The 13606-nt window shown below is 37.5% G+C and overlaps 1 protein-coding gene across 1 annotated transcript; it reads right to left on the bottom strand.

The window, feature by feature from the left end:
- Positions 1-768: 768 nt before the first annotated feature.
- KLHL28 (kelch like family member 28) lies at positions 769-13151 on the bottom strand. The gene is made up of 5 exons (XM_081331788.1): positions 13062-13151; positions 10316-11214; positions 8182-8625; positions 6410-6618; positions 769-4951 (listed from the first exon to the last, which is right to left on the bottom strand). The coding sequence occupies exons 2-5, from the start codon at positions 11212-11214 to the stop codon at positions 4788-4790; spliced, it is 1716 nt and encodes a 571-aa protein (XP_081187914.1). The 5' UTR covers positions 13062-13151; the 3' UTR covers positions 769-4787.
- Positions 13152-13606: the final 455 nt, after the last annotated feature.

A 13606-nucleotide genomic window follows, 5' to 3' on the forward strand; every position in this document is an offset into this window, starting at 1 on the left:
TTCTTTCGCCCCGCCCTCCGCCTTTCCCTTCTGCTTCCCCTTGCTTTGGAGCGGCTTTCACAGTTTGACGGACTCAATGTCACTCTTTCGCCGACTTTTCAAGGTGACCCAGCTGCAGAACCAAATTAAAATGAAGAACCGTTATGACCAGGGGTCGGCAACCTCGGCTCTTTTATGACTCGTGGACTTCAACTCCCAGAATTCCTGAGCCAGCATAGCTGGCTCAGGAATTCTGGGAGTTGAAGTCCACGAGTCATAAAAGAGCCGAGGTTACCGACCCCTGCGTTATGACGATTCACTTTTCTTTTTAAAGGAATATATTATAAAACACGTTTTTAGAAAGAATCTTTCCCGTATTTTTCCTTTATTTAAATGGGTAGGTATAACATTTCTTCATCGGTGGATAGGGTATTTTTTGCCTGGTTATGGCTAATGAAATGGAATGGCTTCAGAATCCTCCCGAATTCCTTTTCCAAATTCCTTCTCCCAAGTGTAAATGGGACCTTAACTTGATTGATTGCTTATTTTTAAATAATACCCCCCCCCCAAAAAAAAAATCAGATACTGAGCAAAAACAAGGCCAATTGCAGCTGAATATCATGTCATGCAGCGTTCTAGGGACAGGCAAGTAAGTTATCCTTAGATTACTATCTAATTTGGTTTAGCAAATTGAAATAAAAGTGTTTGCTAAAGAGTATTTCTGGTTTATCTGTGGTATTTAAAGATGAAGATAATCAAGTTAGATATTTTAAAGAAATACAACCAAACTTTTTTGCCTTCATAAATTTATTTATTAACAGTGCACATTCAAATGAAATACTGTAGCAACAACAGAACATGACCTCATTTAGCAAACAAAGGAGAAAATTATCTAGTGGCTTCCCACTCAACTACCATCTTTGTAAAGAAGGATGGCAGAGAAAGAACATGAAACTCTGCTGGTAGGAGAATGCAAACATAAAACAACAACACCTGTCTCCTAACATCCAAAATAAATCCCTCTGTGAAGGTCAGAATCCTACTAAAAACTATTGTGCATGAAGGTATAGAATTGGGTCAGAGAAGTGAAAACAGAGAATAGCATGTAAGGCAAAGAAAGGAATTATTTCTCTGTTCTTTTATCAGTGAAAAATTTAAGGCAAGTAGGAGAGTGAGCTCATATTCTGTCATAGAATGGAAGGAGTTAACAAATGAGCCTTAGTAGATGGTGTAGAACAAAAAATAGAGAAGAAAAAAAATAGAAATAGAAGACTGCCTAGGTTTGCCACATAACAAAAATATTTAGCCACTGCAATGCTCCAATCTTACACTCTAGCTCAGGGGTCCCCAAGCTTGGCAACTTTAAGACCTATGAACATCAATCAAGAGTATAGGCACTCCTTAACTTAGTTTAGTAACCAAAGTGATGACTGTGCTGAAAAAAGTGACTTATGACCGCTCCTCATACTTATGACTGTTGCAGTGTCTCCATGGTCACATGCTCAAAATTTGGATGCTTGGCAACCCATATTTATTTACAATGGCTGCAGCATCCCAAGATTACATGATCAGCATCTGAGACATGCCCAGTTGGCTTCCGACAAATTCAATGGGGCAAGCCAGCTTCAAAGAATGACTGCAGTGATTTGCTTAATGGCCACAGCAAAAAAGATCATAAAATTGGGGATGATTCAGTTAACAACCACCTCACATAGAGATGGAAGTTCCATCCCAATTGTGGTCGTAAGGTTGAGGATTACTTGTATTACATATGTATATAATGCTACTCTATATTACGTATGTACAAAGCTGTGGGTTATTTTTCTTCCAAATCAAACAGCCAGGAAATGTTAAAGTGCTTTTGCTTAATCATTAAGTAAGTCACTTGAATGGTTTTGTGGAACTGAATGTTAAGGTAGGTACTATTTTAGGAAAAGCTTTCTCTGTAATGCTGAGCTATAAGCAGCTTATTGCAGGCTACAAATGTTAAAATTGGTTGTCCAATTTATCTACACTTGAGCAGTTCAGTGAATGGTGAAAGAGAAGTGACTATGATGAGTTCATTTAAATATATTATTCCCTGTATTTGCTACAGAGATAGTATCTACTGCAATAGTGAATTAATCTAATTGTGATTAAAAATAGCTATTTGTGCCTTAAGTTGTTTTTAATACAGATGGTCTACATAATTAAAGCAATCAACCAAATCTCCTTATGGACAAATATTAAGGTAGACTCAAATAAATCAACAATGTCCTTAGTTGAACTGCACAATAAGGGCTACCCTCAAACCGCCTGGAGATTACTAATAATTCAAAAAGTGCTATATTTAGAGTAATTGACTTCTTACTGGGTACATGCTATCACCCAAAGGGGCTGCTAAAGAATATCAAATGTTGTCACTGCACTCCCTTTTTTAAAACAAAAGCAAAAAATATCCTCAACCCTGATGTTCAGACTGGCCAGTTAAAGCAGTTTGAGTGGATTCTTTGCAAACCATGCATGAACAAGGCAGATAACCAGAGGTGAAAGTGTCTTAAATCCTTCAGCTATGTTTTTTTTAGTATTTTCCTCTCCATGAGCATTTTTCTTTCTCTCTCCTTGTTCAGAGCTGTTTTATTTGATTCCCAGATTTTCACTGAGTACCTTCTCAAACAACTATCAAGTATCAATATATTTTTCTAAATTCAAAGGCAGCTTGAAGAAAGACCTAAGACTGAAAAACAATTTAACTTTGCATTTTTATGAATGCAAATTGAATAGCCATTGATCCACAACAAGTAATTGCTTCTATTGTTACATGATTGCCTTCTTCAGAATCCAGATCTCTCAAATGAGTTTCACTGAAATGAATGAGGATGTCCTAAGCACACAATTCCATGCATTAAAAAAAATCAAGGTACATGTTGCATTATGCTATTATTGCTGCATAACAGGTATCAACTAGCGTATTACAAATTGCTTGTTTCATAGTTGCTTCAAAACTCTGCTTAAGTGAACAAATAGGTTTTAGGATTTGATAACATCTTCAAGTGTTGGTAGAAAAATGATGTTAAGTAGTTTAAGAAGTGTGCTCTTCTGGTTTTAATCACAACATTGATTAGCTCATGGAAGAAGAAGAGCTTTTGCAGCTTGTTTAGCTGCCATTCTTATTACAGAGCACACGTTTCTAGTTCACAATCTCCCCTTTCATATAGATAGAAGTAAAAGGCTCAAAATACAGGTCAGCCACACATCTTATTATTGCATGTTTGTGAACACTACCAAAAATTGTGCTAAAGGGAGATGAGGAGAGATGTACTTCCAAAGAGAGAAAAGGCAAGACAAGAATAAACCGAAGTACAACTCTTTCGACAAAACAGAAATATACATTGAAAAATACCTGAAAGAGAAAACTGTAGAAACAGTTTGTTATCTATGTGAAATAATATTAAAAGATAAGCTCATGCTTTGTTCTCTTAGAACCTTAACAGTGGGTTTCAAGATGATCAATGACCAGATTTCAGTTTATTAGAGGAATTGTCCAATTACAGAACAATCCAACCACAACTGAAAAGTTCTGCTGAGTTCTAGAACTGCTCAAAGCAATGTTTGGGGAACTGTTAAGAATGCAGGGATAACTATCCAATATTGTTACCTAATTCACTTTTTAAGGAAGAGAACTATCTCTAAGGAAATCAATACTCCCTCCATTCTCTAATCTGTTCAGACTTCTGTTCTCCAAACATGCTCATCTAAGAAATATTAGCAAAAGAAAAACTTGATAATTTCACAGCAATAGGGAAGAAAAATAGTTATATTTCAATCTGGCATATCCTGTGGATCACCAGTGGCAAAAAAAATGTATTTACTCAAAATTTTGTCTTAGTCCAATGCTGTACATATTCAATCAATCCCTCTTAATATTTCTAGCAATCTCAACAATCTAATTGTTTAGCACCATGTCAGTCAATACACTGAAAATTTGGTTGTACATTCTTTGTAGTCACTTGTGGGCTACGTACCATAAATTTATGCACAGAGGTGGAAGATATTTCTTTTTGAAACAGTTACATGTGTGCTGGTATATCATTACACATTAATTTAATAAAACCCAAGACACACGGACTTTCTCTACCAGCCTATAAGCTGTAGGTCTTCAGATAAAGGGCGAGAAGGGTTACCTTTTAGATGTACAGACAGTACATCCAAATAGTATAAGAATAAAAATAAAACTTTAAATGCATTGAGCTGAAAATAGCTATCCATTCTTATTCTCCAGTAAGTTACCCCTCCACCCCAAAAGAAGGAGGCGTATTAAGTGCAGATAAACAAATTACAGTATCAGATATTTACAAAACCTGCGTAATGGGTGGAGGGAAAAGGCAGCCCTTTAACTGTTCATAAAAAATGTGAAGCAATCATGGTCTCTATGTAAATATGGAGACAGACATCTATTAAGATTGTGCAACATAGTCAAATGATCCCACCCCTTTAGCAATATTACCTATGCCAGTCACAGGAAGAGAAAGATCAAAGCTCTGAGTTTGGGAATTTATTTGCCTATTGCAGACAACACAGTGCTTCTTTTATAAAGATAGATTATTTCATGTCAATAACAGTATGCAATTTGGATCCCCATTAGAAAGACAGTTCCATATTCCCTCCTTCCATTTCTTTCCTATCAACAATATCCAATTCTTGCTTGGGGTTCACCTGTTTGCATTACAATTAAGTCATCTCTCCTTTCTCCCATCTTGAAGAAATACAGCTTCTGCTTTGTACAGGTCAGGCATCTTCAGTGCTACTTGTGTCCTCAAAGGTATTCTTCAAAGTGCAGTCAAGCCAAAATTACAACGGCAGTACATCATACCAGCAGTGTCCAGCCAGTTATCAGATATAGGGTCATATTTCTGTACAGTGTTAAGATAGGACGAACCTGAGTGTCCACCAACTACATAAAGATATGTATCAATTACAGCTGCACCAACTCCTATTGGGAAAGAAAAAAAGAATACACACATGTATATATATATTTAACATTAGAAAATCAAGTCCTTTTCATGGGAAAAACATGCAAACTCAGAAAACCCCATAATTTAAATAAGTGTTAAAGAACTTGTGGTTGTTATGAGGAAAATGGGATGCAGGAGTATTACATATGTTCACCATTTTTAGTTACATGTATAAAAAAAAGGTAAGTAAAAACCTAATCATCATAATGAATGTTGTAATATGGAGGGTGGAAAATGTCCAAAGGTCAGATATTTTCTTGAGAGAGGAACACCATAAAATTCTCCCTTCAACTCATCTCTTCACTGCCCTTCTCTATTATGGAGCCTAGCAAAAGACGATAGTACAGGAAACTCAGAATAAAAATGGCAAATATTACTTTAATATCATGAAAATGAGTTAGGCAAAAGATGCTTTCTGGAACAAAACCTAGGCCTCCAGGTTATGCTTTTACTCCCATAAAGAGTTTTGGTTCAGGAAGAAAGCACCAGTTTATCCTTGAAAATACGAGTTGAAATGGCCATATTCTCTAGCATCTAATAAATAATCAATCAGTTGTGATAACAGCTCTGAGGACACTGTCCACTTCCTCAGGTCCAACATGGTCAAACTGCTCCCAGATAACCAGGTGAGTAAGTGGTTGCTGTCTCTCCAGAAATGATTCGGCTGTGAACATTTAGAATTAGGGGAGAGACCTTGCAAGGACAGCCATCTATTCCTGACATCATCCTTCTCCAGTCATTTCTCTTGCGTGCCTATTCTCTTCATAAGCTTAGCTTCCCCTTGGACTCTGCAAAATTTGCCTGCACCATACCCGTTAGCTGCCAGGACAAGAGGGAGAGAAGGATGTGCTATTTCCAGAGGAAGATTTACTTTTACAGACTGTGCTTCATAGTTCGCTGTGATTTGTTGCGACCCTAACACCTGAGCCAAATAATAAAGTAGCAGGATGGAAATAAGGGTGATTCTGCAGCACAAGCATAAAGTTATGTTTGCAAATTCAAAAATATGGAGTAGTTCCCAAACACATAATTGCCTTACAAAAAGAGGATAGAATGATAGAAGTTACTAGGAGTAAGGAAAAAAAATCAGCTTAGTTGGATTCATTAAAAGAAATGCAATCTTTGGTTGTAAATAGTTTGCTTATCTGTGTCTTAAAGTTCTGATGATATAAATGCTATTCAAGTAAATCTCTCTCTTCCTTTTTCCAGGGTTTTTTGGTTTATCATAGTAAGCATAGGAAAAGATAACTGAATAGCACTTTGGGGCATTCTTACATGATATCCCATTTGCATAGAAATAGCACAGTAAGGGAGAACACAGTAATGATGTATTCGTTTAAAATAAAACTTAATTGCTCCCAAAGTGACGTGAAAAAAGAATAACAAAATTCAGTTGAACAGGAGCAATTTAGATAATAAACTGAATAGTTTATTACCAGTTCGGGGTTCCTTCATTGGATGACAAATAGTCCATTGGTTTTGGTGTGGATCATACCGCTCAATGCTGGACAAGTGAGAAACACCATTGTGCCCTCCAACTACAAAAATGAAGCCTAGCATAACCCCAACACCAAAGTTTATTCTCTTGTCTGCCATTGGTGCAACTGCTTCCCAGGAGTCCTTGTTGGGATCATAACGTTCCACACTGCAGATGGAAACAAACAACAGAATTTAATGACAAGAGTTTCTACTGATTACTACAAGATAGTACTGTAGCTGCGTTCATGAGGGATAACCAGCAAGTTGCAATTCCCACATGAATGCAGCTTCAATGGCCTCTTGAGATAGTCTATAATACAAATTATAGTCAACGTATTTTGATAGCACATAAACCTCTAAATTCAAGATGGAAATCAGGGGCCAAAAGAAGAGAAAGGATTGAATATGGCTTAAGTATTCGGTGAAATTTCCCTAGTTCTAGGTTGCTTCTCTAAAGTAATATGAATTATTACTTTAGATCTTATCATTCTCTTGATCTCATAAATAGCTCAACAAGCTAATGTTATCCCAAAATTTAAAAAAAATGCAGCCAATGGTCTGCCTATAATGCTGGCAAACCCCCCCCCCCACCACCACCACCAAAACAAAAAACAAAAAAACCCCTGGCATTTGGGAAACACAAACCTGTCTTCCTTCAAACAGGCCATAAATCACAGCAATATACTCCCTTCCAGAGGCTGCTTCATTTCATTCCAGAACTTTCAAGCACTCTTAGTATTAATCACATACAAATCACATACTAATTTATGTTCTTCTAGATACTGTGACATTGTTTTTCTACAACAGGAAAGGGATTTACCTGAACATTATACTGCAGCAGTGTTATTCCATGTTTGTAATGGTCTTTACATAACCAAGTTCTGCTTCAGTTTTAGAACAATTTTAACTTCAGATTTAACTTTTTTAAAATGAGAATTGCCTATTAAAAATCTACAGAATGGATTGGCTTAGAATTAAATGACGTAAAATCTACTGTTGTTACCAAGTTGGACTCTAATTTTGTAAGTGTTTAATCTGGGGAAATTTTGCTCTAATTTAAAGCAGCAGACATATAGGAAAAATTACCATACTGTGTTCACATTATGCTGTTATCCACAGTTAATTATTCTTTCCCTAATATTTTAGAAAATTGGATTAACAGAGCACACTCAACAATAAACTAGCCCCAAGTGCATTTGCACAACACACTTGCAAAAATGTGGCATTTCAAAAAATATGGCTAGTACTATTATCACAAGAACACAACCCCAGGCTACAGTATTGAAATTATGTTGCACTATACAGGGCTGGATTATCATATAATTAATCTTACATCATCAACCAGTTGCTCTCATAAAGGGCATTTAGTTAGAATGAACGCTTGGTTTCTGACGTGTGCATGCACGTGACCAATAAATACCACAATATGATTTAAAACCTAACCAAACATATAATTTCTTCTCCCCAGGTTTTGAAGAAAAACACAAGTATAATTTAGCAAACAATCCCAAGGAATTCTTTAGACAAATTACCTAAAGCATGAATTAAACAAGACATTGTTACCCTGGGAATAATTAATAGGGTAGAGGGTCCTGCATATTTCTGTTCTGCAGTATACCACCCAGAGTTGCTTTCCATGAGAGGGTGGCCATATAAATGTGATCAAATTAAATCAATAAATGTAATATATAATAATAATATATAATTGCAAGCTTAAACATGCACTTGCCTGTTCATATGAGCTGGACCATAGCCCCCAATGGCATAAATCATTCCATCTAAAACAGCTGCAGCAAAGCAACTCCTAGTTTTGTTCATTGGTGCAACAGGCTGCCACTCCTTCACCTTTGGAATATACTTCTCCACTGATTGCAGGTAGGACTGCCCATCGTAACCTCCCAAGGCATAGATTTCTCGTGACAAAACTGTTACACCCAGAGTACTTCGACTCTCATTCATACTCTCAATTGATGTCCAAGTGTTTGTATCAGGATCCCAACATTCCACAGAGCTTTCATGTTTCCGATAACTGATGCCTTGACACTTGTGGGTTGCAATTCCTCCTATTACATAGATTTTCTGATCAAGGGCACAGATTCCAAATTCATAGCGAGGAACACTCAGAGGTGCTAAGCCTATCCAAGAGTCATTCTTAGGAAAATACATTTCAACACTGAAGAAGACAAAAAACAATCATGAGGCAAAACGGAATTTCAATATATCAAGAGCTGCTACCCCATTGGAATTTAAACACTTTTACTCTATGTCTCTTATTTCAAACATTTTTTTTTAAAAAAATGCTGGTTTGAGTTGCTTGATACTGAACCATCTTCTAAACGGGCCCCTACACACAAAAACATTGTAATTGAATTATTGTTTTGTGTTAAGCCATATATGGTTTGGCTTGGGCTTCATGTTTAAGGTAAGTCACTGTGGCTTGTAAATAATAGCTGGTGGTTTAACAGTTATGTGTGATCTCTGTAGTATATTCATTTAATTATAAACAAACCACTGCTCATTGTGAAGTATATAACCAGTCTCTAAATCATAAGAAATGGAAAGAAATTCAGGATAACAAATCTTAAAAATAATGTTACTTGTAATATTTATTTATATGAAATTAAACTAAGAATGTAATCATTTAAGATTTGCTCCAAGAATACATAGGGAACATTTTCACAAAATCTTCCTTGGAGCACAACACGTTGTATCACTCAAACTTTATCAAAGCAGAGCTTTATTGTTCTGAAAAACAGCTCACCTCTTTAATGAAAAGATTGCTCACTGGAACTGAAAAGTCCTAACAATATGGTCCATCAATGGAGATAAAGGCAGTCAAGTGGCTGATTTGATTTTGTTGTTGCCATGGGAGTGGAATTATTCATGGGTTATTTAAGTGTTTTTAAATGTTATAAGTCACCAGTGTCACCCATGTGTGAGTTCAGTGGCTATATAAATTTGTTTAGTAAATACATAAACTTAGATTCTGTTAAATGGGCAAAATTTGAAGAGTAAGCCCATCCTAGCTAGTTTCTCATCTATCCTTCATAGTCTTTACTGCTGGTGCAAAAGAAAGTTAAATGTATAAGCAGCTCACACAAAATCTGTTCTGTAAGATCTCCTAAATCTTTAGCTGAGCAAAAGGATTACCAGGAAGAAAGGGAATTTAAACTAATAGCTGCATCCATTCCATGGTGATTAATTAATAAACTGACTACTACTCAGTATCTGGAGATAATGTAGTCAAGTAAAATATAGGCCTCAAAAGGTAAGGCAGGGGTATAAGTGGGTTGTTGACTTTCCAGATATGAACTCAATCATACATTCTACAGCTAACAATTTTAGGCAATGAAACTAATTACAGAATAATGAACCTCAACATAGTTCTTTGTTGTGGTAACAACCCTAACAGTTGACAATCAAGAATAATAAGACCATTCATACTTCTAATGGAATAGAAATTAGATTTGCAGTTCAATTTTGTTCTTATTTCTACCACCACTTAATTGTGGGGGGGAAACCCTGAAATCTCTTTCCTTTTTTAGTAAATGGGATAAATTATTAGACTGATATGATTAAGATATAAATATACTCCTGGACTAAAGGAATGCTAATAATTTTTACAAGGCTGTGACAGTGAGAACAGCAGCAAAATGAAGAACATTCCAAATTGTAACTCCTTGGTCAATTATCTGCTATTCTAAGGCTTCTGCATTCCAGACAAGCAACTGAAGGTTGTCAAAACCTATACAGTTTTCCTCAGAGATAGGCTCTGCTAGCTACCTTGACTTGTGAAGAGAAGACATTAGCAAGACAAGCCTGCTTAAACCCATATTTTTGTTGTTGTGGCTGTTATTTCTCACCTTTCCAAACAAGCAAAGAGTCCAGCTTTCCCCCCCACTGCACAGAGTACTTTAGGAGGGCAGCGAGGACTTGTAGTTAGTACAGTCTGATACGAAAGCCTGTGTTCAGGCATGAAATGGTACTTCAGGGCTTCATTCAACAGGTGTTTACAGGTATGGTCATCACGAATGAGATGATTGGCTTCATAAAGTCTTGTGAGAAATTTAACACTCAACAGAGGCAACCGTACACAATGAAGTAGCTGCGCCAGAAATTTCTGACGCTCCTGCACATCATATTTGATCCAAGATTCCAGTGCATAAAAAACCATTTCCTCTGTAACCACATTCAAACAGTCATTGGAAACAATTTCATCCAGCTCAGAATGGGTAAGTTCAAAGAACTCTTCTGTCTGACAAACATCTTCAAAGTTCTGACAAATATATTTATTGGCAGCCGAGTACAGATCATGACAGCCATACGTCTCTGCAAAACGGGAAATACCAATACAATTGCCAGGATCCAGCTGACTTTCTAAAAAGGTACAACATTCTTTCAGCACAAGCTTGATTTGCAAGAGATTGGCAGCAGGCAGAAGTGATTCCACGGTGTCCTGTGATATGAATACAGTCCCAGTATAGGCATATTCCACTATGGCCTGCAGAGCTGCTTCTGCAATGCACTGGAATTCTACTTCTGAGTTTTCTTTTTCAGAGAGATTGCCACTGAACATGGCTTTGAAATATGGACTGATACTAGCAAGCACAACTTTATGGGCATGGATCTTGACGTCTCCAACCCGAAGGATGACATCACAAAGTTCATGGTGTTGGCGGAGTAAGTTCAGGCCTTGCAGGAGTTGCTCTGAATGCAGGGGTATTAAATTAGCAATCATATAGGTTGGAGATGACTGGTCCATCTGTTAAAATAAATTTAATTTAAAACACACTTTCATAATTTTTAACTAATATACTTTTGACATATTCAAAGCAATATAGGGACTTGTGCCCTTGTCACAATGCAATGCAACTGCATCTGGTGCAAAATGCAATCTGTTTATTGAAAGGCATTAGCCACTTGAGTCACGTTATTCTAATTTTATAGACACTGCATTGGTTACCAATGGATTTCTAGGTGAATTTTAAAGTTCTACTTTATGGCTTGGTACCTATGTACTCCAATCAGATTTGTCCATTCAAGGAATCTCTTGCAAAAGTTGTTTTATGAAGTGAATGGAACCAGAATGTACTGGTTTTCCAATATGATATTAACATTATGGAATACCTCTCTCTTGATTATGAATGTCAACAGATTATTCTCTTTGCATTTTATTTCAAATCATTCCTATTTTTAAAAAATCACTGAGCTTCTTTATCTTTCTCAATACGTATGAGTATCTCAACCTTTTTGAATAGAACTACTGAAACTCTCTATTGTAAAGAGATTTTCATATTCTCATATGTCTACATATCCAAATTATATTCCTTTCACACACAGACACACACACACCTGTGTGTGTGTACGCAGATACACAAACTACTTTTATTTGCAATTATTTACCGATGAAGTGTTTGAATAACAGTTAAAAAAAAAAGAACTGGACTGAAATAGAAAATTTGAGTCTGAAACATTACTAGTATAAAGCAAAAAATAACAAGCCTGCCTAAAGATAGCAATAAAACAATAATCATAGTATGGCTATGTATTCTCTCTCTTATACTACTCGGTGTATGTGATCTAAGCTGGGCAGCACTTTAAATTCTAAAAAGCTGTTTTAGAGTGTACAGAAAAGCAACACAGTGAGTCATTAAATTAGTACCAGTATGTATGTTATAGAGCTGCATTTATGTTCCCATTGCTCTAAAGCAACTTTTCAGTGTCAAATCATTAAACTGTACACAAACTTTTAAGTGCCTTATCTTTGAGCTCCATGAATTTTTATGACTATGGAATGCTCACTCATTTCTGGCGATTATTTTATTTTAAAAAAAACACTTATCACAATAATTAGTAAAACCTGAATGTTTTAGAACCACCACAGGTCCCTACATTATACCCCCCCTAAAAGTTAAAATCTACCCCTACATTTGAAAACCAGCAACTTCCAGCGAGTATATCTGATTATGATAACCTCAGTCCAAGGCAAATCAACTTTAACACCACTATTCTAGTCTCAAGACAAACATACTAGACATTACAGAAATTGCTATAGATTCATTTGAAAACCAAGTCAATCACTTTCTATTCTTGCATTCAGGCCTAGTAATACAAACCTCTATATCAGGGGTCTTCAAACTTGGCCCTTTTATGACTTGTGGACTTCAACTCCCAGAGTTCCTCAGCCAGCTTTGCTGGCTGAGGAACTCTGGGAGTTGAAGTCCACAAGTCATAAAAGGGCCAAGTTTGAAGACCCCTGCTCTATATAATATATAGCTATATAATATATAGTTCCCAATACTATTGGGGGTGGGGTGCGAAAGCAGTCAGCGAGAATGTAGAGACGACAAAGCCACCTTAACTTGCCAGGGGAAGAAGAGCCCAAAACGTTTTAGCAAATACCCATCACACCCATTTGCGAAGTAGGACGAGGAACGGAGAAAAACAAGGACTTCCCTCAGCCAGTCATCCCTTCCCACCTCCGTCTCATATTATGTTGTTTTTTTCCCCCCTCGATATCGTTATGGAGCAACGCTCTTTCTGGCCCAAGTTCCTCCATTTCGGCCATTCCCTCCTTCACAATTAACATCGCGGGGGAGGGCCACTCACCGGACTCAGGGGACTGCAGCCCGGGCGGCCGGGGGCCTCAGCGGGCTCCTTTCAGGCACAACAACACAGCCAGACGCAGCGGAAGAGAAGAGGCAACGGCTGGTTGCGTCATTTCCGCTAAAGACCCACAGACTCCTCCCCAAAAGTTTCGACTCTCGGCAGCCTTTTCACTGTTCACGAGGAGAGGTATTACTCCACTTTCAATTTTACATTTTAAACAAAGCAAAAACAAACTTTCCCTAGGTGTAGATAATTATAGCACCATCAGCTCTATTTCTCTGTTTCGTGAGGGATTGGACTACATACCCCGGCGCGCATTGCGCGCTCAGGCTTCCTACGAACGTTCTACCCGCGAGGCCGGCCTGAGCGTTCTTCCGCGGCTTATCTTCCGTTTTCTATCAAACGATTGACAGGCGCCGCAGTTCTCTTCCCAGCTGGGCGTTATGCGCACGCGCAATGATGCCTCCGTCGTGGCCCAGGCGGCGAAGGAGGTGGCGGTAGCAGCGGTGACGCGTTTCCCTGGAGACGGCGATGCTCCCCTGTGA

This window comes from Vipera berus, assembly GCF_964194415.1.
Source record: "Vipera berus genome assembly, chromosome: 1".
Lineage (NCBI taxonomy): Eukaryota > Metazoa > Chordata > Lepidosauria > Squamata > Viperidae > Vipera > Vipera berus.

Excerpts from the sequence above, each read along its gene's own strand:
- KLHL28 (XM_081331788.1), bottom strand. The coding sequence starts at position 11,214 with ATGGACCAGTCATCTCCAACCTATATGATTGCTAATTTAATACCCCTG. Across the intron at positions 8,626-10,315 it reads CTCTTTGCTTGTTTGGAAAG|TGTTGAAATGTATTTTCCTA; the intron begins GTGAGAAATAAC and ends TGTCTTCTTCAG. Across the intron at positions 6,619-8,181 it reads GGTCCAGCTCATATGAACAG|TGTGGAACGTTATGATCCCA; the intron begins GCAAGTGCATGT and ends TTCCATCTGCAG.